The sequence below is a fragment of the Callionymus lyra genome, chromosome 12 (assembly GCF_982586985.1).
Source record: "Callionymus lyra chromosome 12, fCalLyr1.hap1.1, whole genome shotgun sequence".
Lineage (NCBI taxonomy): Eukaryota > Metazoa > Chordata > Actinopteri > Syngnathiformes > Callionymidae > Callionymus > Callionymus lyra.
Window position 1 is genome coordinate 18007239 of NC_141829.1, and position 26112 is coordinate 18033350.

Sequence of the window (26112 nt, forward strand, 5' to 3'; positions counted from 1 at the left end):
TTTTCTTTCATTACGTTGAATTTATTGGAAAATTTCAACAGGCTTTCAAGCGATCAATTATATAACAATTCTGTTCCGATTAACAGTGTCAGAATTACCTGGAAAAACGACGTTAAACCTGTGATGCTTCCGCTGTTTCCACTTCAAACATACCCGCATGAAAGTCGATTCCCACGGCAAACAGAGTTCCTGTGACGGGCATCAGAGCTTCGCTGTTGTCGTCGGGATCGAGAGAGATTCCACGGATTCCCTCGTGGATGGAGTACATCAAAAATGAATCAACACCTAGAGAACAAGGGAACGCAAAGAACATCATCCCGAGTTTTTAATATGATTGAACTTTATAGCAGAGGTCCCCAACCACCGGGGGGCCCGGTACTGGACCGTGAGAAATTTGTAACCCGAAAGAAAAAATACATTTCTATGTTTTTTTGTTGATTATTAATGTCTAAAAATGGTTTTATTTAAAAAAAAACAGTGGGATATTATCCATAGTCACATTAGCGTGTGAATCTTAATACATTAATTTGATTGTTTTGGTCCATTTTATTAAAAAAAATAAACCTGTAAATATTAGTAATACAAAAACTAGAAAATGAGTCGCCAACATTAGATGTTCTGTGTAGTGATGTTCTGATGAAGCTTCATGAAGCAGTGTCATGTTGCTTAGAGGTCAGTAGGTGACGCCATCTAGTGGACTCTGACAATAATGACACAGTTTCATGAAGCATCATCAGACCATACTAGTTCTGTGTTGCAGTATAAGTTTTACAATTTATGATGATAGTCAATCAACACATAAAACATAATGGAGTACTTAACAACCCAAAATAGCTCTAAAGTTGTTTCTTAAACTCTACACTACAATTCAAACTTAGTATTGATTAAACTAGAAAAGCCTAGAGACCCAGCATACCTCCACCAAGGAGCCAATTTCACACAAACACATCATTCAACAAAATCAATTAGAATATCTTTCATGATTCATAAATTGTACAATTGGGTAATTTTAAAGTGAAACACATTTTGCCACAACATACACATGCTATACAAAAGTTTTTTTAGTGAAGCCGTACAGTTTAATGACAATTATTAATAAACAAAAAAGTAATTTGATGTTACTCCGATCATTACCAACCCAGGGATAACCAAAGTTTTTTTCAAAGAGATATTTAATACAAAACATATTAAATACAATCTAAATCTTCAAACAAATCCACATAATATGTGAAAGTTATTCAAGGAAATACAGAAAAAAACGTTTTAAAATAGATGCTTGCAATACTAAACGTCTGTTTTTTAAAATTATTATTATTATTTAGACAAGATTTTTACACTGCTGGTTATATATTACAGTGGAGATGAAGGGCCTGATATAATCTGTACATAAATACATACGATTTTCTTAAAAAGTTCGTACCTTCGCAAGACATGCGGTCGCTTCGCAGGTTATAGCCAACAGTACAGGAGCAGCTGCGGGTGTTCTCCGAGGTGGGGAAGCACAGCTGAGAGCATCCCCCGTTGTTGACTTGGCACAGGTTCTTCCCTGAAGATCGACAATTGTTGACATACTACCTATCGTCACGGATTGATTTGTTGGAAAAAACAAGAGTTGTTTATTGACCTTTCTGACCCTCCCTGTCGTAGACCTTCATGTGAACCACGCCGCTGGTTTTGTTCCTATGGATCATGAAGTTCCGTCCGTCTCTCTTGGTAACGGTTCCCAACTGGGCCGAGTCTTCATCCGCCCACCAGAGTTTGCTTCCTGTGAAAAATAAGTGCAACAATCAAGCAAAACGTTGGTGTCGCCAAGTACTTCCCTAAATAAGCTGCATTGGTAAAAAAAAAAGTTTCTTCTTTCTGTTATATAAACATGACAAAAATTGAGTCCACAGAGGCCGCCATGTTTCCACTGCGAAGCCCCTTAACAATTTACACATTTTCAAACTAATTTAAGATTAAAGAAACTGCTTCCTGCTTCCACCCACTTGTGGTCAGCAATGCGTGAATGCGTATGGCTGTCAGGAAACAGTGTTTCTATTATGATGGGAATAGATTTCACGACACAAAAGCTTCTGTCATGCAGTTGAACATTGGTTCCCTGATCATTTATTCCATCCAGTCAAGTGGAAAAGGCTTGATTGCTCACCGGGTGTAAGCACGAGAAATTAATGAGTGCACATCACAAACATATTGTGATTTTCCAAATGAACTTAAGTGTCATTTATGAATATCGAAAATTAAATCTCGTTCGCGGTTCCTTTCATACATTTAGAGCATTATTGGATCCTGACGAGAACAAAAACAGCTTCATATTCAACCCTGGTTCATCGCTGGTGTTAGAAAATCTATCGAGATTCTTTATTGGATTCGTTCATTATATCAATGAAAGAATGTTCGCTCTTTCAGAGACGTCTTCTGTTGTGAATCCCAGACTGATTAAGAATCCTCGACCCATTCATGTGACGGAATAGAGATGTCATACTTTTGATCTTGGTCTTCTTTATGGCCTCCAATCTCAAAACTGAATTCAAAAATCAAAGAGTGCTTGATCATTATGCATTATACTCGTTATTTTTTGTTCTGATGACATTATTCCAATCCATGAATATATAGAATAAAGATCTTCAAGTTCAGGTATTTAATTTAATATTATAGTTGTTTATCGAAGGATAAATTGATGACTGATTATTCTCCCCCCCAAAAAATAATTATAATAATAAAATCTAAATTATTGTTGAGTTTAAGAGCTAATTAACAAACAAAATACAAATTAAGTTACAAGGATATTACATTCTTTTAAACTGAGCCAAGTTTACCAACTAAAAATGTGTTCAACTCAAATTAAATATGAAGCCATTTGGATCGAGGCTAGTGAAAAATGTCAACATTTTATCTCAGAATCTCTTTCATCTCAGGAGTTAAAGTATAAAAAACAGATTTCCCACTTTGATTTAAATTAGAATTCCCACTTTAATATTAGCATTCTGACTTTATCTGAAGTCCATAATAGTTTTTTTCTTTCTTCCAATGCCCCAAAGTAAAAAATAAAATCTAAGTTCTAGGTTCACCCATTTTCAAGAATCCTGAAAATGCATTTTGTTGCCAGTTTTACAACAAAAAAAGGGCTTTTGACAGCATAAATGTGGAGGTAATTATTATTTCTCAGCTCATTAATTGCAAATAAAACCTTTCATCACATCCTTATCTTAGTTAGTTAGGTAGTAGTTGCTGGAGAAAGGTACAAATCCTACTTAAAAAAAAAAACCCACACCAATCGTTCAATACAAGAAATGAATTGAAGTGGATATATATGGCATTGTTGTCGTCTCGCCTCTCGTCCTTAATCGAAACAAATAAAGCCATTTGAACTCCCACAGTGCATTGCTTTACTCTCGATTTCACCGTTGAAAAAGATCACATGTCTTTGAGTGGGAATGACACTCCACATGTAGTTTACAAATCACTTGACCCCCCGATGGCACGCTAGCCTTGATTAGCGGATCAGCCGATGTTAATTCGAAGCCGCGGAGCTCTGGCCTAGCGCTCGCTCGTGGCACATCATATTCAATTTCCGCCCTTAACCGCTGGTTTGATTCAAGGCGAGTGAAAGCTGATTGATCACCGACTGTCTGGAGAGAAGCGCTCACCTTTCCCTCAAGCAAATCCAATTATTACAGAGCCGAAAGGACCTCTGCGAATTGACCTTTTTGTCACTATCACGTCGCCTTCATTACCTTTCTCCGCGAGCGGGCGTTGAGAGATCGCCAAAACATACAGCCCAAATAAAAGAAAAACATAAAAACAAAGAACAGGAAACAGAAACAACCGGCGGCTTCTCTTTATCACACTGCATCATCTGTATCGATTCGGGCCGTCAGGTCAATCAGTCCTTTTGCTGACGGAAGCTTGGAGGTATTTCGCACTTATGAACGTCTTCGTCGTAAAACACTGGCGAGGCGAGGCAATATTTTCAAGTGCAGCGGTCGGAGAAATAACAAAGCATGAGTCGACAAAGATAATATTTGGTTTACAAAGGTTTCCTAATACTTTAACCGAGGTTTAGAAAGCCAAAGTACCAGAACCTAGAATGTCTAGTCAACAGTTGACATTTAGGGGACTATGGGAGGAAATAGGAACCAATGAAAGCATGTATTTCAGTAACTTGACTATGTATCTACCCACAGAATGATTTATTCCCGACAGTTTCTACTTAATCTCATCATTTCGTTTTATCGTTTTTATCACTTTAAGGATGATATTAACCACTTAGAGCCCAAGTAAAGCTGTATGGTAACATTGTGTTTTTATCCTCTGATTAGTGATCAGTGTAAACCCAAATATTGATTAATTGAATATATATTAAGTATATTACATAACACTTTGACATCATTTCATATTTTCTGAAATTATGATACAGTTTGAAAGGCCACTAGATGGTACTCTCAGTTAAACTGATGTTAGGTTACATTCAAAAAAGCGACATCTAGTGGCCTTTCCAAAGACGTTGCTGTATCACGAGGCGTCATCAACACATAACTATTAACTATTGTTTTTCTTTAGAAATTCACACAAAAGCAAATAATTGCACTTAAATGAATCTGACACTCTGTGAGCACTATACATACAAAATCCACAAAAAATGTCCATGTTGTGTTTACACAAATGACAACAAAAGTTTTGGATTCTGATTCCGATACATCTTTAAAGGGCACTAAAGTTAGCATGGTTACCGTCTCACAGGTGCTACAGGGATCCTACAGAAATCTTCTAGGGTCAAAATGACCACCATGAACTATTCGTTGTCTGGACTAAATCAGATTTTGGCCTTTAAAGCCCTCCTGTTTATTCCTAGCAGCCAGGGAGGGTTTCACCTTGACCCAGAGACAACTTAAGGGATACCTCAAACACATTTGTTTACAGCCATCTGGTCACCTTAAACCTCAGGCAACACAAGTGAGAATGATGCCCGGTTTTATTGAATTTCTAGTGTTTTTTTCAAATTTCAGTTAGACTAATCCGACACCAGGGGGAGTCAAATACACCACTTCTAGAAACTACATATTAGGCCTTTAATACTTTTAAGGTTCCTACACCCACTCAGTATTTTCTCTATTATATTACTTTGTAGTAGTTCCAAGATTAGAAGGACATTTATTCATATAAATATATACATATATACTACTGTATATAATCACCTCTGTCTTGTATATATATATATATATATATATATATATATATATATATTTTCAATTTAAACCAAGTTTCCATTAGATATTTTTAAATGACTTGACACACTCCTCTTTTGAACTCTCCTGAAATGACAGTGAAGTAAATTAAACATTCTGTTGTTCCATTATCTAAAATAAAATAAAAATTGTCATTGCCCCGAGTCAAACCTCCACGTTACCAATTTCCTGCACGTAACCAAACTCTATTAATTTTGATTGATGGAGTCATGCAAAAAAAAAAAAATCATTTCGCTGTTTTGCTGTACCTGCTACTACGCTGTGGCCGAGCCATTAGTCTGTGTCAGCCCTCATCCTGCTGCCCATTTGTAAAAGGCAATAATGAAGTCTGCATTGTCCCAACAAGAAACCTGTCCACCGCAGTATCATTCATGTCAGTCGTGCTGGAGGAATTGGACTGAAGTTTTCAAAACAAATCATACCCAATGAAATGACTTACACACCAGAGGCATCTTTTAGGCTTGACTTATAATTACAGCATTTATCAACATAATGACATACTCTTTACAACTAGTGTTTCCTGAACTAGCTGAAGTGACTGGTGTTGCCCAGCGCGATATATAAAACTATCATAAATCTGATAAATGTAAGCTTAAAAAGGCTGTAACTTGCTTACAATTTTAGTTACAGACTTCTATTTAGTTTGAAACTTTCCTTGAAATAAGACAAAGATTTCTTTGTTTGCCCTTGGCCTATGACCTTCATCGAACTTGTATAACTTGTGTATCTAATATTTAAGCTACTGAGTTCTATTTTGGTGCAAAACTTTCCTTGGAATGTGAGGAAAAAAATGAGCCTATTCACACTTTAGCTTAACGTTTCAGCCTCTTGGGCTTTTCTTTCAAATAAGGCCAAAAACTTTGGAGGACTTGAGACTTTTGAAAGGCTTTATCTTGTATAATATTTGAGCTACAAAGCTCTTTAGTTCTAAACCTTACCTGGAACGAATTGAGGAAAATAAGCCATTGTAGCACTTATAAGGGAGTAGTTTCTTTTTGGCCTTTTTGTGGGAAAAAAAGAGCTCAACTTGTCCAAAAAGTGAGCTAAAGATTTCTATTTTAGTTTAAAACCTACCTTGGAAAGAGAGAAAGTAAAACGAGACAAGACGGAAAAAAACATGTTCTTTATATTTGCACCTTGTCATCCCTTGCACTATGTTCGTTTATTTGCACTTTGTTCTTGTTTTTAAAAAATGGTCTGCTGTGAACTCGAAATCCAATTTCCCGAAGGAGACCTCCAGAGGGGTTAGTAAAGTCTATCTAATGTAATCTAATTTAATAATAAGAGAGTAGTAAACGCACCACGGTTTTCGGCATTTTGGGCTTTTCGGACAAATAAGGCAGAATCGTTGAAGCTCTTGTGACTTTTAAAAGGCTGAAACTTGCTTAATATATTAGCTACAGAGCTATTCAGTGTAATGCCTTCTTTGGAATGAGACAAAGAAAATGTGCCTATTCATGCTATTGAAGTTCAAAATAATGGAGTTTTTTGCTCATTACAGTTTTGGCCTTTACGGACAAATTATACAAAAACCTTATTACGCAGTGAGAGCGTAACCAGGCTGACTCTAGTGCCTTGTTTACTGTAGATATAGATGTTTCTCCAAAGGTGAGAGAAAAAAAATCCAAACATGAAAGTAAACTTCAGTTCCATCGTTCTTTTATGTGAAAGTCAAGAGCTTGAAATGCCAAACCCTGCTTTTTCACTCCATACATTCCACTTCTGGTAAGTGTTTTGCTTTTCGTTTTCAAGTAATGGAAATGCCGATTCAACACGGCAATCCGTCTCACTTTTGAGTGGCAATTATTTTCCATTAAACAAGTGACATTCCACTAGAGCAGGATTTTTGTATTGAAATAAATTGACACATCTTAATATTTGTGGCTTTTTAAAAAAATATGTTTATTTTGGTTTTCAGTGGAAACATTTGATGTCATGTTTTGAAGCTGTAATTGATTTAGAAATAAAAAAGAAGCAGTTATAAGAGGGTGCTTAAACCGTGGGCCATTTCCAGCCTTTGAGATGATATTCTGCGGCCCTTCAACCAAGTCCAAGCAATGGAATCCATCTTTGTATATACTGGAGTTAAGATGGAACACATTAAATTGAAAAAAACAAAACAACAAAAAGAGACAAGAAATTGCCCAAATTCACAGTGAAACTACAAAAATAAACCAACAAAACATTAAACATGACATTTTTAACCTAAGATGTACAGAAAAGCCCCCAAACATACCTATGGTATATCAAAAGTATCGAAAATCAAAAAACGTATCACTACTTAAATGTTCTATCTGGATACGATGCTGATTTTCAAAAGTATCAGTAGACCCCATCAAACACAGAGAGAGAAGAAGATCATTCCAAAGCTTAGGAGCAAAAGCCTTGAAGGATTTCTCTCATCTGGTCCTGAACCGTGTTCAGGAACCATCAGTAGATTCTGATCCACAGACCTCAGAGCCTGATCTGGGGTGTAAGGCTGGATCAGATCACTGATGTAAGGAAAAGTCTGACCATGAATAGATCTGAAAGTAAGAACCAGAATTTTAAAATAGATCCTGAAAGAAAGTGGGAGCCAGTACAGAGTTTTAATGATTGACAAAATGTGAGTTCTTCTACCAGAGCGGGTCAAAATTCTCACTGGAGAGTTTTGTACTAACTGCAGGCGAGACAGCTCCTTCTTGTTAGGGGTTATTTTTTTCTGTCCTTATGTTATTGAAAATGGTATCGAGTATATAATACTTTCCTCTGTATCAGTATCAAGTTAAAAATGTTAATATTGTGACTTGAGTTTAAGATTTAACAGTCAAACAAGTTATTCCAATCAAAGGCAACGTGACCGATAATAACTAAAAAAAAAAAAAAAGAAGCCATGAATGCTAACGCGCATCAATGCAGGCTTAAATCCGACTCTTCATTAATCCTACACTGAACATATATTTGTATAGCGTGTGTGTCGCGAGCATATCCGCTGCAAACACAAAGTGTCAAACAAAAGCCAGAGATTACAGCAGATCGAGCCGCGGTGAGTCTTGAATATTAAGGAGACTCCTCTATCTCGGGGGCCTGACAGCGCAGCCACTCTCTTTCTGCAGGAGACTCTCTTTAGATCACTCAGGTCTGACCCTCACAGTCCTGGACCCAGAGGTCCCCTGCTGATGAGCTGGACTTTGACATTCTCGGGGCACGCTTAATAAATTGCAGCATACATTATGTGGAGCTGATATGGTGGTCGATAGAATACATTAGCTGCCAGGAATAAAATTAACCGGATTTAATTAACAAATAAATGAAAAGACACTTTTTACATGTTGTATTTTTTGATAAAATATAATTATCTCCAAGTTTCTGGAGCCGGTCCTAACTATAGAAGCTCCTCCTGATATGACATTTCCCACCGGGGGGGTCGCCTCATTAGGTCAGACACCTCAACTTTAACCTGAAAATCCTTCTTCACACCTTCATCTTCATGTCGTCAATTATCACATTCATGAGTCTCACTGCTCGTCTTCTTCGCTTCTACCTGCACCTCCATCCAACTTTAGATAATGGCTTTATATCTGTCAAGCTTTCCTTTCACAGAACTCTTCAGCGAGAATTCTGACTTTGCTCTAGTAGAAGAACTCACATTTCACCGATCCTTAAAACTCTTCACTAGCTTCCAGTTTCTTTCAGGATCAACTTTAAAATTCTGGTTCATACTTTCAGAACTAAACTCTTGTTTTTTTCTTGGTGTTGACTTGACCTTTTAAGTATATAATTTATTGAGTATTATTTTGATTGTTTAAGCGCCTTGTGACCCTGGTCTGGAAAAGCACTATAGATGGATAAATCAACCTTCATTTCAACCAATAATGACAATTTCATTTCATGACCAGGTTCTTGTTCAATTTCAGTAGTACTAGTTTGGGATAATTAATTATTAACCCAAGTAGTATAATTATTTAGTTTTCTTATATTTTACTTGTATTTTGAGGGACAATTGTACATCTCTTCCTACGCTAGACACACAAAGGCTGGGTGGATTGCTGAGCTCTGCAGCTTGGATGGTGATTTCCAGATTTTCCAACTCAGCAGCTAATAACTTCTCAGTTTCCAGGTTTGTCTTTTTTTTTGTTCCTATGTCTTGTTTTTTCTATAGTAACCCTTTCTTTTACAAGTTATTTTGGTTTAACGTAATGGTTTTGTCTAGGGATGTGCTGGTGAAGCTGCATGAAGCAGTGTCATGTTGTTTAGAGGTCAGTAGGTGGCGCCATCAGTTTAAAAATGCAATAATTCAATATAAAAACAAAGGAAAATAGTGCAGAGACCGCCATCTAGTGGACTCTAAAGATAACAACACTGCTGCATGAAGCTTGATCAACACATCACATGTTTTATCATGTATTAGTTTTGTTTGTTCTTTTTGGTTTATTTTTCAGGAGACTCTTTTGTAAGTTCTGTTCTTCATGGTCCTTGTTGGTGTTGGACAATTTTGGATATTGGACTAGTCATTTGGAACAAACTCATATTTTGAGTTCGTTGCACTTTCCGTTATGTTTTTAAAATTCCCTCTAAACCCATAACCTTGAAAAACACTTAACAGAACCCACTTTTATTCCCTGGCTTTTAACTCAACATGAGATTCTGTAGCTTTTTTTTAGTGCCATTTACTTGATTTATTTGATTTTATAGTATTAACTTAGGGTTTTTAAATCTTCTTATTTTGGTGCAACATTTTATGAACTTTATATAAACTACTGTGGTTTAAAGTGTTATGTTAATAAAGCTGAGTTGAATTGTTTAGTAAATATATCACATCTAATTCATATTTAATATTATTAAAAAAAATATTCACAAGATACTTTTAGATAAGAAAAAAACTCAATTTTTTTTACCTGTAATGATTTGTAGTGAACAATTGTCCATTTCAAACTTATTGATTTTTAATTGTATATAATTTATCAAATTAAATTGAAACTTTTTCATATATACTGTATAGCAATGTTTCCCAACCCCTGGCCCCTGGACCATCACCAGTCTGTGAGGCATTTGTTATACAGACAGACACCAACAAAATACTGCATATATTATAAATATATATATATATATATTTATCAAATGCCAGAGGCCTGATGTGTAAGGGTTAAGACCAACATATTGTATCACTTAATTTCCTTTCAAAGAGCGACAAAAGAGTGATTTCTCACAAATCAGACACTTGTTTGTTTTGCTCCAAGTCTTACTTGAAGTCTGTAATCACGATTGTCAAAACCCACCAAGAGCTCATCTTCAGGTCTGAATCCAAAACAAAACCAACAATTTGATGAACGACGCGCCACCGTTGATCCCGCATTCATCCCCAGAATCAACACATAATGAACATCCCCTCCATTTCCATTACCTCACGGGTGAGAAAATCAATCATCAATCACTGCTTCAGTGTGTTTTAATTATCTAAGGCCGCTGCTGCTACTTCACACGGATGAAGCGTGACTGTTGCGAGGACCCGGCTAAATGGCTCTATTCTATCCACACACTTAACTGTTGAAATGCGTAATCTCTGCACACTCCCGGCTAATCCCTGTCGGGGCGTCCTGATGCACTCGTGACGAGGTCCACTCACCCATCACGGCCAGCGCCGTGCCTTTGGCCAGTAGCCTCTTCAGAGTCTCCAGCACCTCCAGGCCGCTGCCGTCCAGATTGCACCGGTTGATCGTGCTGTTGGCCGAGCTGATCCAGTACAGCTTGTTCGTGGAATAGTCGATGGAGAGGCCTGTGTGGAGAAGTCAACAAAAATATTTATCAGAGCCCCCCCCACGAACCAAAGGATCAATCGGACTTCCTTAAGAAACTCTCGCTTGAAGTGTTATCACAAAGACTATGTGGATTTCTTTCCGGGATCCCCGGTTCCTCTGGGACTAATCTTTGTGTTGGAGCCAAGTCTCTTTTGCTGCCGAACGGTGGAAGCGAGAGGGAAGTGTTGAGGCTTTCAAAAGGTGACCGTACACATCATTGTTTACCTCATCTCACCCATAAACCACATCCTCTCTTTATACGTTTGTGCAGAGCGTCTTCTGGGAGTTTGGAGTGGGAGGCTGTGTTTCGATTGTCTTTCATTGGAGTTGTGGATTTACTACCTTTATCTCTACCGTCTCACAGAGTTGAACTGCCTCTGAACAATTATCAGCGTGGACTTCTATGTGGTCGAGTCCAGCCCCGGTGTTGTACCGAAGTTGGCGCCTATGGAACCTCCCAAATAATGCTTTCTTAGCCCACGGTGTCGAGTGAGGGAAGCGAGAATGTCTTCAGCTCAAGGACACAATCTGGTAAAGTCATGTGATGAGCTGATGTGTCCAGATGTCTCTCTGTAACTTTGCATTAGTGTCACAAGGTCCGGCCATAAGGTGAGGAGGGCTCTTGGTTCTTAGGGATTCCACTGCGATGACCAATGGGCGTCTACGCTATAGAAGATCGTCCATATTGTTACATTGTTACCTTTAGAAGTTGAATACTTCAACACTTCTCTGGGTCCATGAGTTAAACTTCTGCAAGTTTCATTCATTACAGACCATTTTATTCTAAATTCACTCCTGTGTCTTTGTCCTTTTTTAAAATCGCAGATTCCTTCGATACAAAACAACTAGTCAGTGTTAACAGACTGACTTTATTTTCCTCACTTTATCCACTTATTTCCTGGACACCACCCACCTGCTTTTCGTCAAAAACCCTGAGGGATTGGCATTAGTTCTATTTTCCATTTGGCCAAAAAAAAAAACAAGTCACTTTTAGTAGTGATGGGTTGATGAGGTATCATGATACAGTGTCTTCATTTTGAAAGGCCAGTTCATCAAATGCTTGGTTTGGAAAAGATGCCGGATTTCATTGAATTAGCAGATCAGAGCCAACGATTATAAAGCAGAGTGACATCAAGTGGCCTTTCCAAATTAAGACACTGTATCATGATACTTAAAGAGAGGTTTCATGAAGTCTTTTTAACTCATCACTAGGTGTAAGTCTATGGTAAGAATCATTGGGTACAGTATAACTACTATGGCCAAAGTGTCGCCCTACCAAAATGTAACAAAATTTTACTTAAAATTCTTATTCTGAAGATCCCTCCATTGGTGCCTCGAAAGTGTGTCCATTATTCTGTCTTTTTTACAGCAACCAGATACCTAAACATTTAACCTTCATACCATCCATACCTCCAATGTATCAGTATGTTTGGATAACCAATGAACTAATCCATTAGGTATGAGGCAACTGATGATTGGTTGATGTACTAACAAAATATCAACATTGACGGACATTCACACATAAACACAATTAAGGGATAGAGCGTTATCATTTATCCTCTGTATTTCTTTAGACTGTTAGTCGGAACTCTCAAACAAACCAAGAAGGTTAAGTGAAGATCTAAAGGCAGGTTATTCCAAAAAAATGCTTTGTTACTAACAGCTACATTTTTTGGTATGTTTCATCTTCTATCTCTGACTTTTTTCTACACAAAGGGCTGATGTAATGGACCATGACACATGGGAGATGTATTTAAAAAGTCCAACTGAAACATCAAATCGAGGGGAAAGAGGGCTGACATCTTTTCAATCCATCTCCGTGTTGACATGACAGGTTTCTTAGAAGACCACTATTTATAGAAGGAACTCAAAAGCTCTTTCGCTGGCGGAGCCTGTAGACAATTCACCGTCTCTGAGCATGTGTCAGATTTATGACGTGACAGATTCACGTTCACAATGCATCATTAATTTAGTCTTGTCCCCAGGTCCAGCCCATGATCATAAATGAAGCTCCAGAAAATATGGTGCGTCCCGCTATCTGTATTGCTGACAGGCCCGGGAGAGCGAAGAAATACAAGGGGAACACGCTGCTGTTGTTTGGGGCGAGAACACATTATTTTGACCTTGAGACGTGAAGAATGGTAGCAAATCAGAAGTTTTCCATCATTGAAATAAAATTTTATCTTTTGTCGAATCCACAAAATTCATGCACATGTCTATGTCCCTGTATGGCACTATTATACACATACTGTATATATGTATATACTCCCATATATATTTTATATATACCTAGGCATATATGTGTCTGTAATGTCATGTTATATAACTAAATGGATTTAACAAAAAAGGCAACTTGTACAGACACAGGTTACAGATGTAAAATGTCATACATTTCAAAAATCAAATCCATTTTTATATTGTTAAATATATATATATATAAATCAAATTGCCTTTTTGTGCTAAATCAACCAAATACTTTCATTTACATAACATGAATGTACTAGTTTCATAGTTGGACTCTACTGTTAACTACAAAAGCACATAGGGAGAGCAGACCTCTGCCAAGCAGCTGATTTTATCCATATTGGAACTTGCAATGGATTATTGTTTTATCTGTATAAATAGATATTATTCTAGGCATTTTAATTTGAGGTTAAAATGCATTGAAAAGTCATAGTCAGTGCTTCATAAATGCTGTAGTTGATACAGTACTGTGCAGCGAGAATTCTTACCTGCTCAAGTAGAAGAACTCACATATCTACTGATCTAGAGAAGCGCTCTATAAATATAAATTACTTACTTACTTATATAAACAGTATAAATATATATTTCGGATTAATCTTTTTTTTTATTTCTAGAAATATTTCTTTAAAGTTGTCTTTATATTTTTTTGATTGACTGTGTTGCTTAAGATCAGTTGCAGTTGCAAAGAAGGCTGCAGGCAACACTTGTGTCTAATAAAGTCTATTTATTAAATTCAGCAGAATGTAAAAGACCAGAATTGTATCCGTTCAAGTCTGTTCTTAATAAGACATTACTTTTTAAAGACACCTTTTTAATAAATCTTTCTCATCTGACACAATCAGGAATTCTATTCCAGCAGGTGAGATTCAAACTCAATTAATCACAGATCAAAATGAATTCATCTTTAGTGTGTTTATCTCTTTCGCGGCGCCAATATAATCGTCTTATTATGTTGATGTACTGCATAATCCACCCGGACTCTTTACTGACCTACAGGTTCCCTCTGATTGGGGTGAAGCACCTTGCTGTTGCTGCCGTCCATGTTTGCCATGTTGATACTGTTGCCGTCCGTCCAGTAGATTTTCCTAGAAAATAAATCACGCATATCTTAAGTGGGACGACCTTTAAAGTTTCCAGTAATTGACCATTGGTGAGAAATATATAGAGTCATTTTCTTGACACGTTTAACTGTTAAAAGGCATCGGGTTTAATCCCTTTATCTGCCACCAGCATGTTTTCCGATGATTCTACCGGAGAGGTATGGCCGAGGTATACAGAGTCCTCTAATCTACTTACCCCTTGACAGGATGCAGTACAAGGCACCTTGGTTTATCAATGCCGTGGATGATGGAGGTCTTCAGGGAGCCATCAAAGCGAGCCACATTGATTTGTGACTCGTCGTTTTCAGAGCTGAGCCAGTACAAGTTCCTGGAGAGCCAGTCCAAAGCCAGACCGCGGCAGTTCACCTCTTCTGCGTGAACACATGATTGGCGGGTTGTCAGGTCAAGGTCGAGCATAAATAACATTGGACAATAATGAAGCAGCTCCTCACAACGAATCGATCAAAACGATATTCATCAGCCCAGGTGCCTCTACCCACATGAGAAATGTACCACCTCGATTATTATATGAAAGAAGTCATTGATCTAGAAACTTGTAAAGGATTGAATCGATGGCAGTGCATAAGACATGTTAAATAAATCTTATTTCTCTCTTCAAATAACAGATTTTTAATTGTTATCATTCCTTACCCAGGTTTGTAAAGAAGTATTTAAAGTATGTTTTGCATAAATTGTGTATATATATTTATATTTATATATAGGAAAAGCATTGTTGAAAATTAACAATTTTTAGTGTTATTTTTTTCTCTGTTTGAAACACAAACGTTCAACATTTGGATTTCAAAATATGGTGTTAATGATGATTGGCAGCACTTGATTTGGTTTCAGAAACCGTCTGGCAAATCCACTAATGCACACACAATTTAGCTCCAAAATTATACCGACAGAACGTTTCTCAATCTGTTACCATCGTCAAAAATCTTGCCACAAAATAACGCTGGCAGAAGACGACTTGGTTTGTTACAATTGTCAAAATTAAGCCACAAAATAATGCTGACAGAACATAAATCAGTCCGTCAGAATTGTAAGAAGTAAGCTACAAAACAAAACTGACAGAACATAACTCAGTTTGTTACAATTAAAAAAAGAATAATAATAAAGCCACAAAATAATACTAACAGAACATAACCCATTCCGTTAGAATTTAACAAATAAAAAGCCACAAAATAATGCTGACAAACAAAACCCAGGCTGTTACAATTTAAAGATTTAAGCCACAAAATACTGACAGAACATAAATAAATTGATTAAATTGATTTCAAAATATGGTTGTAATGATGATTGGCAGCACTTGACTTGGTTTCAGTATCCGTCTGGCAAATCCCTTAATGCACACACAAATGACCTCCAAATTTATACCGACAGAACGTTTCTCAGTCTGTTACCGTCGTCATAAATCTTGCCACTGTCAGAATTGTATGAACTAAGCCACAAAATAATGCTGACAGAACATAACCCAGTCTGTTACAATTTTAAAAAATGACGCCACAAAACAATATTGACGGAACAAATATAAATCTTTAAAAATTGATTAAAAATCAAGCCCCAAAATAATACTGACAGTTATTAATTCCGACAATTATTATATTTGTCAAAATTTAAAGAATATCACTGACATTTTAGATTTAAGGCAAAAGTTGCTTACACATTTTTTATTTTTTTTAAATTTGATTAAAACGCCAAATACTGAAATTATACCGATTCATATTTTTAACTAAAGAAGCACAGATCTCTGACAAACAGCTCATTTCAACACCAAATGTGATTTTCACCTCTAAGCACCAGATCGTTTTTTAACGTTTAATAAATCCAGATAAAACATAAAACATTTTTGGGGAAAATATCAGGAAAAAAGTGTAAATAATGATAATTATAAGACATTTTTCTAGGTGAAAAAAACAAGTGTGTTCAAATGGAAACTATTTCAAAATTTATTTTATTAATATAGTTCTCATTTTGTAAAAAACTACAATGGAATCCGAGCTATTGCCCATATAATCTCTATATCTAGATACAGTTGTATTAGTGTAATTATTATTTTCAGTGTGTGGCTGTGCCAGAGAGTACAGATCTAGATCAGTGGCAATACAATTCCTTAGGGGCCACATATTACAGTTGTGAGGGACCATCTAGCAAAATAAATGAAAGAGCGACGCTTTAAAATCAAGCTTAATATCGTAATGTTGCTCAAAAATGTCCTAAAAAGTAAAAAAATCCAATATAAAATTAAAAAAAATTCTGATTTTTTTTTAATATTTACTTAAATCTTGTTGAGGGACAGTAAATACACACAGAAATGAAAAAAACGAGAGACTAGTGATGATTAAAGGGATGCAAGTTTTCATGGGACTCTACCTTCAAACATCTTCATACTATCATAACTCTATGGCTAACGTGATAATTACATTTACATATGTTTCAACTGACAGAATCTCCTTCAAAAGCATGAATCAATCTTTTTTAAACGATTTATTTATCCACCCACCTGTGGAGATAATCGTTTCCAGCTGCGTTCCATTGATGAAGGCCCGTTTGATGGTTTGGGTTTTGATGTCGGCCCAGTAGATCCTCTCCTCCCGCGCGTCGTAGTCCACCACCGCCACGTCGTCTATGTCCGGCACCGTCAGCGCCGTCATCACGTTCATGTACGGGTTGTCGATGTCCACGCCGCGGATTTCCGACCGTCGCACGTAAAGGAGGAACCTTTTTAAAGCTGGGAACAGAAGAGAGAGATTTGACCTTTTCTTACCGATTTTTTTTAGCCAATCTGTGATTTTGGCTCGTGTTGCTCACCGAAGCAGGATTGTTTGTCGGGCGAGAGCTTCATCAGGTGTGGACAGGCACAGGAAGCCGTGGAATTATAGTTGATGAGGCACAGATGCGAACAGGGACCACGACTGTTGTTCGCCTCGCATGGATTTTGGGCTACAAGAAGAAGAATAATAAGAAGAGAAAGATATCAAACCTGTTGGTTCTGTCAATATCTGTGGTTATGAACAGTGTTGAGAGTAAAAAGTTAAGAGAACTATTAGTAAGTAAAGTTGATTTGTAAAGTAATTTTCTACACAAAGCAAAAAATGATCCTGAAAGAAACTGGCAGCCAGTGAAGAGTTTCAAGGATCGGGGAAATGTGAGTTCTTCTACTAGAGCGGGTCAGAATTCTCGCTGCAGAGTTTTGTATTAACTGCAGTCGAGACACCTTCTAGTTTAGACACGAAATGAACATTTCAATAGTCTAAACGAGAAGACAAACACATGGATTATGAATTCCAGATGGTGTTGTTTATAATCATATTACTAACTATTTTGTCAAATACCGTAACACGTTCATTAATACATTGATTACTTGTTGTTACTAGCATAAGTCGGGAGTCCAGTTTCCATGGTGGACACTCTGCTATCCAACTGCTGCCATTCAACTTTAGCTTTAACTTAAACGAACAATAGATTCTTGGATTAAGGGAAGACGGAAATCAACTCGATGTTTGTTAAAGGGATAGTTCACCCACTTTCTACTCACCTTCATGTAAATGTAGGGTTTGTATGTTTTTGTTAGTTGAGAGTCATCCGTGTCTGTTTGCAGTAACAGGTAACAAATGTATGTTCATGCTAAAGTAGCGACCTATGGATTGGACACACTTAAAAACATCCAAATACCTCCTCACTGCTCCTCTATAACGTCACGTATTTTGTATTAAAGCCTCTGTAATTGTTCGGAAAAAAAATAACCAAGTCTTTATTTTAAGCTAGTTTTTAGCGAAAGCTCCAGGACTCTCAGTTTCAGCACCAAGTGTTTCAGCTTGAAACACACATTGCAAGTGTCAGGACATGCAATATTTATGCCGATAGCCTAAAATGTTTCGCTAAAAACAGGATTAAAATATAGATTTGTTTAATTTATTTCTTAACAATTCCTCATGTCGATGCTTCGATACAACATGGACGTTACACATGAGCCCCATGGAGGTATTTGGATGTTGTTAAGTTGGTATTTTTGGACGAAGATAAAGATAAAGACAACTGAGCTCCAGTCACTAAATTAAAATGAACAAACATTTTTGTCTTTAACTCTAAAAAGGAAGAGATTCCTCAAAAATAATAAATAATCCTAACCATAAGTCAACATGAAGGCTAGTAGAAAATAAGTGACATTTTTGTTCAGCTTTTTATTTTTGTTATTCAAAAGGTTTGTGTGATGAATAACAAAGAAGATAGTGGAAAAAAAGTTTGTGGAAAAAAAGAAAAACGGCAAAAATCTGTATCGGCAAGAAAAATAACGAACCGTGCAAACTTTATTCCATTATCACATTTATTTACATCATTAAACTTTACACTTACCCGTACTCTTGGCAAATTTGCCTAAGTAACAAGTAACTTAAAGTAATTGTGATACTATTAAAAGAAGTAACTGTAAATCATTTAAATATATTGCCCAACACTGGCGATAGCTTAACAAAAACATGGAAAAATGAGCCAGAACTTTTTTAATAACTACAGAAATTGGTTTCATGTTTTTGTCTGCTGGCATTGCTACTTACTGAGCTTTGCTAAAACGCTAGAAGACAAGTCTTTTAAATATATTCATCCGCTTCTAAAAAATAAATAAAAGATGCCCTCACTATCACCATCGTGTATTTAAGCTTTTTTTCACTTCAGTGTTTTAAAAACAACAATGAATTCATAAACGAGCGTTTGCGTGACTTACTTCCCGGCGAAACAAATTACCTTCACGAAACAAGATTGTTGCAGTTCATGCATGAAACAAAGTAATGTCTTCATCTTGTCTGCATGATTCATGTCAAACACAATCTTTCAACGCACAATTCCCACTTGTCAAGATGCACATCAAGTATTCTTTTTTTTTTTTTCTTCTTTCAAAATGGCATACGTGGCTTCTGTGAACCCGACAACATCCGCCGTCTGACTCAGCAGCAAATAGAAAACGCCTTCTTTTTCTCTCGAATCAGCCTGTGAAGGTTGACAGAAGGTAAAGACGGATCCCAAGTGTTTGCGAGAGACTTTTAGGTTTTTACCTCCAGTGATAAAAGACTCACTGAAGTCAGAGACGGGGCAGTCGTGTGAATATAGTGTGAATTTAAACAGCTATGACTGTTTCTGGAATGCTGCTCTCAGCATGAGACCTTTGGTTTTCTATGTAAAGAATGTTTTAGTATTTGTCTCACACGTACTTTGTCTTTATAGTTGTTCATGGAAAACTATTTCTACGTTAGTAGAACGAATGATTGTATGTTAATAAAGCTTTGAACACTGACTTACTGACACTGTAAATACATATTGTGCTTTATATGCATTTTCCAAATACTGTTGGAAAATTAAAGACTTTAGATCCGACTTAAAAACATTTTTATTTTGCTACCCAAAAAATAACTGGAAAATAAATGGTCTAATTCTTCACTTGAGTAGTTCTTTAGAAGCTCCTCAATGCAGTTGCAATAACAAATAAAATAAAATAAATAAAAATAAAATATATTTATTTTGCCACGTTGATTTTTGTTTTAATGTCACCTTGCTAACCTTTTACTTTATTTTATGTTTTCCAACATGCTAACGTAGGCTGTTAGAAAATACAGATACGAAGATATATCACGATTTGCCTTTTTTACAATACTGCACTATTTTTTACCATATTTAAAAAAAAAATGTTTATAGTTAATTAAAGTATGTTTAAAATAAAACAATTCTGTTACTTACAATTTATAAATCTTTAAAGCAACAAGTTTTTGGGTCGCTATTAAACTTCCGTCCGCTAGATGGCAGCAGTCATCACGTCTTCCGCAGCTAAAGCAACAAGCCAATCCTACAAGTTCAGGCGATGACTGAGGACGAGAGGATACAGTCGACTCCAGCAGCTTTTAAAGCTGATGTTTGGACATATTTTTTTATTAAAATAAATGAAAGCAGTTGCGTCTTTGTCAAGAGTCATGTGGTCTGTAAATACTGCAACACCAGAGTTAAGTACTTTGACAATACTTCAAATATATCCTTGTTATTACTTGTATCACAATAAATCGCATCGTAATACGCATCTTATTCCTGCCGATAAACACCTCTAATAACTTAAAGGGATAACAATACAATTATTTGTTTATACACATATCATTTGTGCAGGTGTGTTAAAACAACAAAAAGCTGAGATAAATAAATAAATAATTTCTGGGTTAGCCACATGTAATGCCTTGTACTGTGTTCAGAAAAAAACCCAAATAGACTGATGAGAAAATGCTGAGCTGAGATTATGTTATCATATTTTCCAAACACTTGTTACTTGCATATTATTATTATATGATATCATATTATATTATTATACTATAATCAACCAGTGCTGTTGTTTCATCACTACTTGTGTGGGAGCGGAATGTGGGGGTGTTTTCGTGCCAGGAACTGATCTCTGAAGCAGTCGACGCAACCCCGACCTTAAACGATTATAACTTCAAGTTTGCGTTTGGTTGCCACCTTTGGAGTAAGATGATTAACCGCTTATAAAACTGGGATGAAGATTAAACAGCTCTGAACATCAGAAATAATTCAAAAAGACAAGTAAACTGTGTGTATTCTATTATCTCACTTGCAGGTAAAAACCAGATCTGATTCTATTCTTTGTTTAAATAAAAGTATTTAGTCAGATTCCTAACCTGACAAAGACTTATCGAAATGACAAAGTAAAAAAAAAAGATTGTCGATCAATCCTCCAAATCCCGAAAAGCAATGACAATGAAAACCATTATTTTTCTATGAATGAATTATGGAAGAAATTGCCTTCAAATAGAGGTCTATTGTTTCGCGCCGTACAAAAGTCTGGTTCTGGTGACATGTAAGAGCAGTCTCTCCTGATTTGTACCTTCGATGGTTACGTTGATCTACTGAGACAGTTCCGTAATTTTAAATCTTGAAATGTATATACGTAAAAAACAACCTGAAGTAATTAAGTATCGGATTTGTTCGTTCATTCTTTTCTTGCGTTATCTCTTCACCCCGTTTGCTTCCCTATATTTCCTTCAACCCAACCCCCCCCTTATCTCCATTACTTCCCCAACAACACACTGATCTCTTTAAACAGGATTAGTCCTGCTTACTGTCTTTATAAAAAGAGAAGTCCCAATTGCTCATACTTATCTTCGGCTAACAGTCACAAGAAGGAAGATACAGAAAGGAAACAAGTAAATTAACTCTGACACTGACGGGAAAGTGCTTAATAGATGTAAACCCGATTACCATCACGGTAATTCCGACGTAAGTATGGCGTGCTCGGGTGAGGATGGAAGTATTACGTTTGATCTTTGGCGTTGGGGGAAAAAGGCAGATTCGATGAAGACTATCCCGTCTGTCAGGTGGTCTTGCTATTGAGTTTTACTTTTTGCTTCAGGAGTGATTTTGAATAGATTTGAAGGCGACTAATCGTAACAAGAAACAAAACAAATTGAATAGAAAGTACTTACATGCCATTAATTTAAAGCTTGGCAAGACTTTCGATTTTTGCATATGTAACAAGAACTGGCTCGCGCACAAAAGCTCTCAGTCAAACGATGCATTTAGACCAGAGCAACTTTTACATTCTGAAATTCCCTTTTTTCTATAAACCCTTCTTGCTTCCCATTATAGCTGTGAAGCTGGAACCAAGTCTGATTTATACGCCTGCAGCTAATGAGGGGATGTCGAAGGAAATATCACTTTTGTGATACAAAATTAAAGTTTGGTTGAAACAAAAGTGAACTAAAGGGAATATTTCTGACTTTCTTCTGTACTCATTAACACTGGTATCTGCAAAATATACTGTAAACACATTTGATATCAAATTATATATATATTTATATTTATATATATATATATTTATAATATGGTTATAAATGTGTGATTCTCTACTTTTAGATTTTATTGAATTCAATCCACAAATGCAACCACACACACAAAAGGAACACACTCAAACACACAGACGCATCAACACACTCACAAACGCACACATGGAAAATATTTAAAAAGAAAATGTACACACATGCAAATATAGACATGCAATTGTACATTTGGAAACTCATACACACAAAGCAAATACACACATGCAAACGCAAACACATTCAAACGCACATGAGCAAATGCAAGCACACACACAAGCATGCACACATGCAAACACACACATATGGGCACACATGCAAACCCACACATACAAACACGCACACATGTAAATGCACACAAAAATGCAAACATGCAAACACCTATACAAACACATGCACATGCGAAAACACACATCCAAACAAGCACACCTGCAAGCGCACGTACATCTGCAAGCGCACACACACCTGCAAGCGCACGCACAAACAAATGCATCCACATGCAAACACACATGTGCAAATGAAAACCCACATAAATGCACACACACAAGCACGGGCACATGCAAACACCCATATGCAAACACATACATAAAGGCACACATGCAAACACACACATGTAAGTGAACACAAAAATGCACACATGGAAACATATGTAAACACACATGTGGAAACGCAGACATAAATGCACAGATGCAAACACAGACAAAAAACACACACATGGAAGTGCAGGCAATGAACGCACACATACAACAATAAGGTTTTTTTGAAAAAATATTTTGCTATTAAGAGCAAATATAGAGTGTATGTAGGTTCACTATGAAGAGATTCTTTTGATGATCCGAGCAGTAGAGTTGTAATTTGGTTGGAGTTATGGACGGACTTCAGAGAGAGAAGTAGCAGATAAACTGTCACAGCATTAAGCGTTGAAAGTGAGGAAGGATCCGAATCGATTTTCATTTCTGAGGTGGACGTGGACGGATCAGGTGTTGTTGTTATCGACAGAAATAATAGCGTAACGTTGATGATGACAACTAGACTCTAGATCTGAGGGGAGGGACGGTTGTCAACGGTGACGGGGGGACACTCTCAATTTATTAATAGACATTCGGTTTAACTGCGGTTGAATTTCAGAAAGTGAAAGTCAGCTTTGATGACTCACTTGACTTCATCTTTAATAACCACAACGACTTTTACCCATCTGTGACCCTTTAGTTCTGACTCCCAGGACATTTACTGATCACTATCTCTTCTAACAAATAGTTTCTTTTATATGATATTGTCTGATTTCTACATGCGTCTCTCACCTTGTGGTTGTCTGCTGGGGTGAAATATCTGCAGGTCAAAAGGCTGAGCGCTCGTCTTCTGGATGACTGTAACGTTGCGCCCGGTCCACTTGTTGGCTCTAGCCAAAGTGTTCGTCCTCCAGTCGGTCCAGTACACATTGCCTCCGAAAAGAGACACGGCGAAGGGATGGGAGAGGTACTCGTGTCCTCTCAGGATCTCGATGACGCCCCTTCCGTCATAAAGCGCAGAGAATATGGCATCGGAGCTGTTGGAATATGGACGAAATGTAGCTTACTTCGCGCTCCCAGGTTATCAATACAACTTGTACGACTTTACCGTGCGTCCGTCCAAACTATCCTCTTTTCCAGATGATCCAGGGTCAGTCCATTAGGCCACGCTCCGATCTCCATGTCTTTAAAAACAACGTGTCGTCCTCCTCCGCTCATCGATGCTGCTTCGATGCGTGGGAAGGTAGCGTCCCAATCCGTCCAGAAGAGGATTCTAAATCAAACAGAATATAGAGTTTATTGCATTTAACCTGAAAAGAAAAACCTAAAAAAAATTCCAATTTATAAACTCCATCCAGGATTCCGAGTAATTATTTTTCTCGTACTCAGTTACATTAAATAGCACATAACTGGAATCGATTAGTTGAACAGTCGTGAACAGCACCGGTGATCCAGTGCCCCCTCCCCTTAACATCTGCGACGGGCCTTGAAATGAGGGACCATCTGTTTTATTATGACTTTTCACAGCTCAATGAGGCCTGAAAATTGAACACAATCATCAATGCGACCATCAACAGTTTCCCGATGTCCGAGTCCGCCCGAGGAAACGCTTCGCCACGTCGTGCCTCGATCCAGAAAGTCAGCCAACGCTGTCCGGAGACTGGTGACTCAAGCTTGAATCACACGGTGACGACAACCAAACAGTGTCAGGAAGAAATATCCTTGTCTGGATCGATACCGAGATCCACTTGATAAGGCCTCCGTGATCAATGACCCACTACTTTGAGTGGATTCGAGTAATTAGATTAGAATTATTGCCCTTAAATGGAAATGCGCCTTTAGGCACCAAAAGCGGCCATTAATCCTGCCCTGCCATGAAATGCAGTCATCCTCCCAAATGCGAAAGAGCACTATAAGAGAGCGAGCACAAGAAGATTACTCATTTCTTAAGAGTGTTAAATTGATTTTTAGGAATGTCTGGGGTTTCGCTTTAATCTGAAATATGGTGGACATATAACCGCCTGGAAGTCCTCAAACGTGTTTATCCAGGGTAAGCTCCACATGATAAGGGGCAACTACATCACAAATATGGTGTAAAACTATTTTCCATTTTACTTATAAAAAGTTTGAATTAATCATTTCATTCACAAATTTTACGTAGACAGTTTACAAAGGTTTGGTTTTATTTGGGGGGTGCCCATTTTGACAGCCGTTTCATTTGTTGATCTTTAAGATTAGAGCTATTCAACAAAAAATGTCTAAGGGCTAGATTTTCAGAAAGTTGTCCAGACTGTGACCCTTCTAATATCATTGTAGGACCTCGTGTTATGACCCTTGTTGACGGCAAAGACATTGTGACACAAAAGGCACATGGGAAGGCCTTTCGCATTTCCTTTATGTAGTTACTTTTCTAGTACATTCGTTGTTAAATCTTTACATGCATTGTCTAAACTGGAACTTCACGGCTTACTGTTAACGCCTTTGACACATGGCCACATTTTCGGATAATCCATTCTTTTTTTCATGGGTGGCCAGTCCAAGTTACTTGAAGGGCCTGATCGGGCCCATGGGCCTTAAGATTAGAAAGACTTTCGATATACAGTTTTTTAGGGGAAGGGAGAGTGCAGGTAGTGTGGCATGGGTGGGTTTGGTTTCAACGAGGTGACAGGAAATACTTTGCCTCTCTGTGGTTGAATGGATTTGTTAACCTTATCTGCTGATATCACACAAAATGAAGCTTCAACTCTGATGATATTACCTCTGCTCTGAGGCACCAAAAGGGGACTCCTACCTCACACTGAAAAGGCTTAAATCAGAGCCATTTCTCCCAGACTGGCTAATGTGGTGGAACCTTCGGGCGCTTAAGGTATCATGCTCTTCCACTCAGATTCACATCCATCTACACGGGCTTCCTTGAGGGGAAGAGTCATGCTGCAGTGACCCAGATATAATCTCCCAGTAGCCTCAGGCAAACATGTGAAATCACCTGTTGTTTTAGAGAGAAAGACATATATAGACATGGCCTTCCAGGTGATTGCATTGCATCCATCTGTTCCAGTCTAAGGGGCAAAATCCAGTTTAAAATGTAATGCTAATGGGGCAGTGCAGAAAGCAGCAGTTCATCGAGTGTCCACTTGAGTCTGGCAGCAGAAAGACCTTAAGTTAGGTTCAAACCCAGCCCAAAAACACGTATTTACAACCTGGTTTAAATAATGGCTTGAGTCTTAAACACCAATAAGACAATTGATAGGAGGGTGATTTCTTTGAATTTGAATAATAAGAGGCGTGGTTGACTTGTGAGTGAGTATAAGCAGCAGTATCCTCAAACTTAATAGGTGCGTTTTCATCACCCATTCTAGTTCATA

The 26112-nt window shown here is 37.4% G+C and overlaps 1 protein-coding gene across 1 annotated transcript in view; it reads right to left on the bottom strand.

Annotated features, from left to right (window-relative positions):
- Positions 1-26112, bottom strand: part of lrp1bb (low density lipoprotein receptor-related protein 1Bb) — a 348034-nt gene that overhangs the window by 108365 nt on the left and 213557 nt on the right. The window contains exons 26-35 of the mRNA XM_087804844.1: positions 23856-24020; positions 23540-23784; positions 17185-17316; positions 16877-17104; positions 14567-14741; positions 14261-14355; positions 10855-11004; positions 1625-1765; positions 1421-1546; positions 154-285 (exon numbers count right to left, since the gene is read on the bottom strand). Of these exons, the coding sequence (XP_087660970.1) occupies positions 154-285; positions 1421-1546; positions 1625-1765; positions 10855-11004; positions 14261-14355; positions 14567-14741; positions 16877-17104; positions 17185-17316; positions 23540-23784; positions 23856-24020 (1589 nt within the window). The remainder of the gene's footprint in view (positions 1-153; positions 286-1420; positions 1547-1624; positions 1766-10854; positions 11005-14260; positions 14356-14566; positions 14742-16876; positions 17105-17184; positions 17317-23539; positions 23785-23855; positions 24021-26112) is intronic.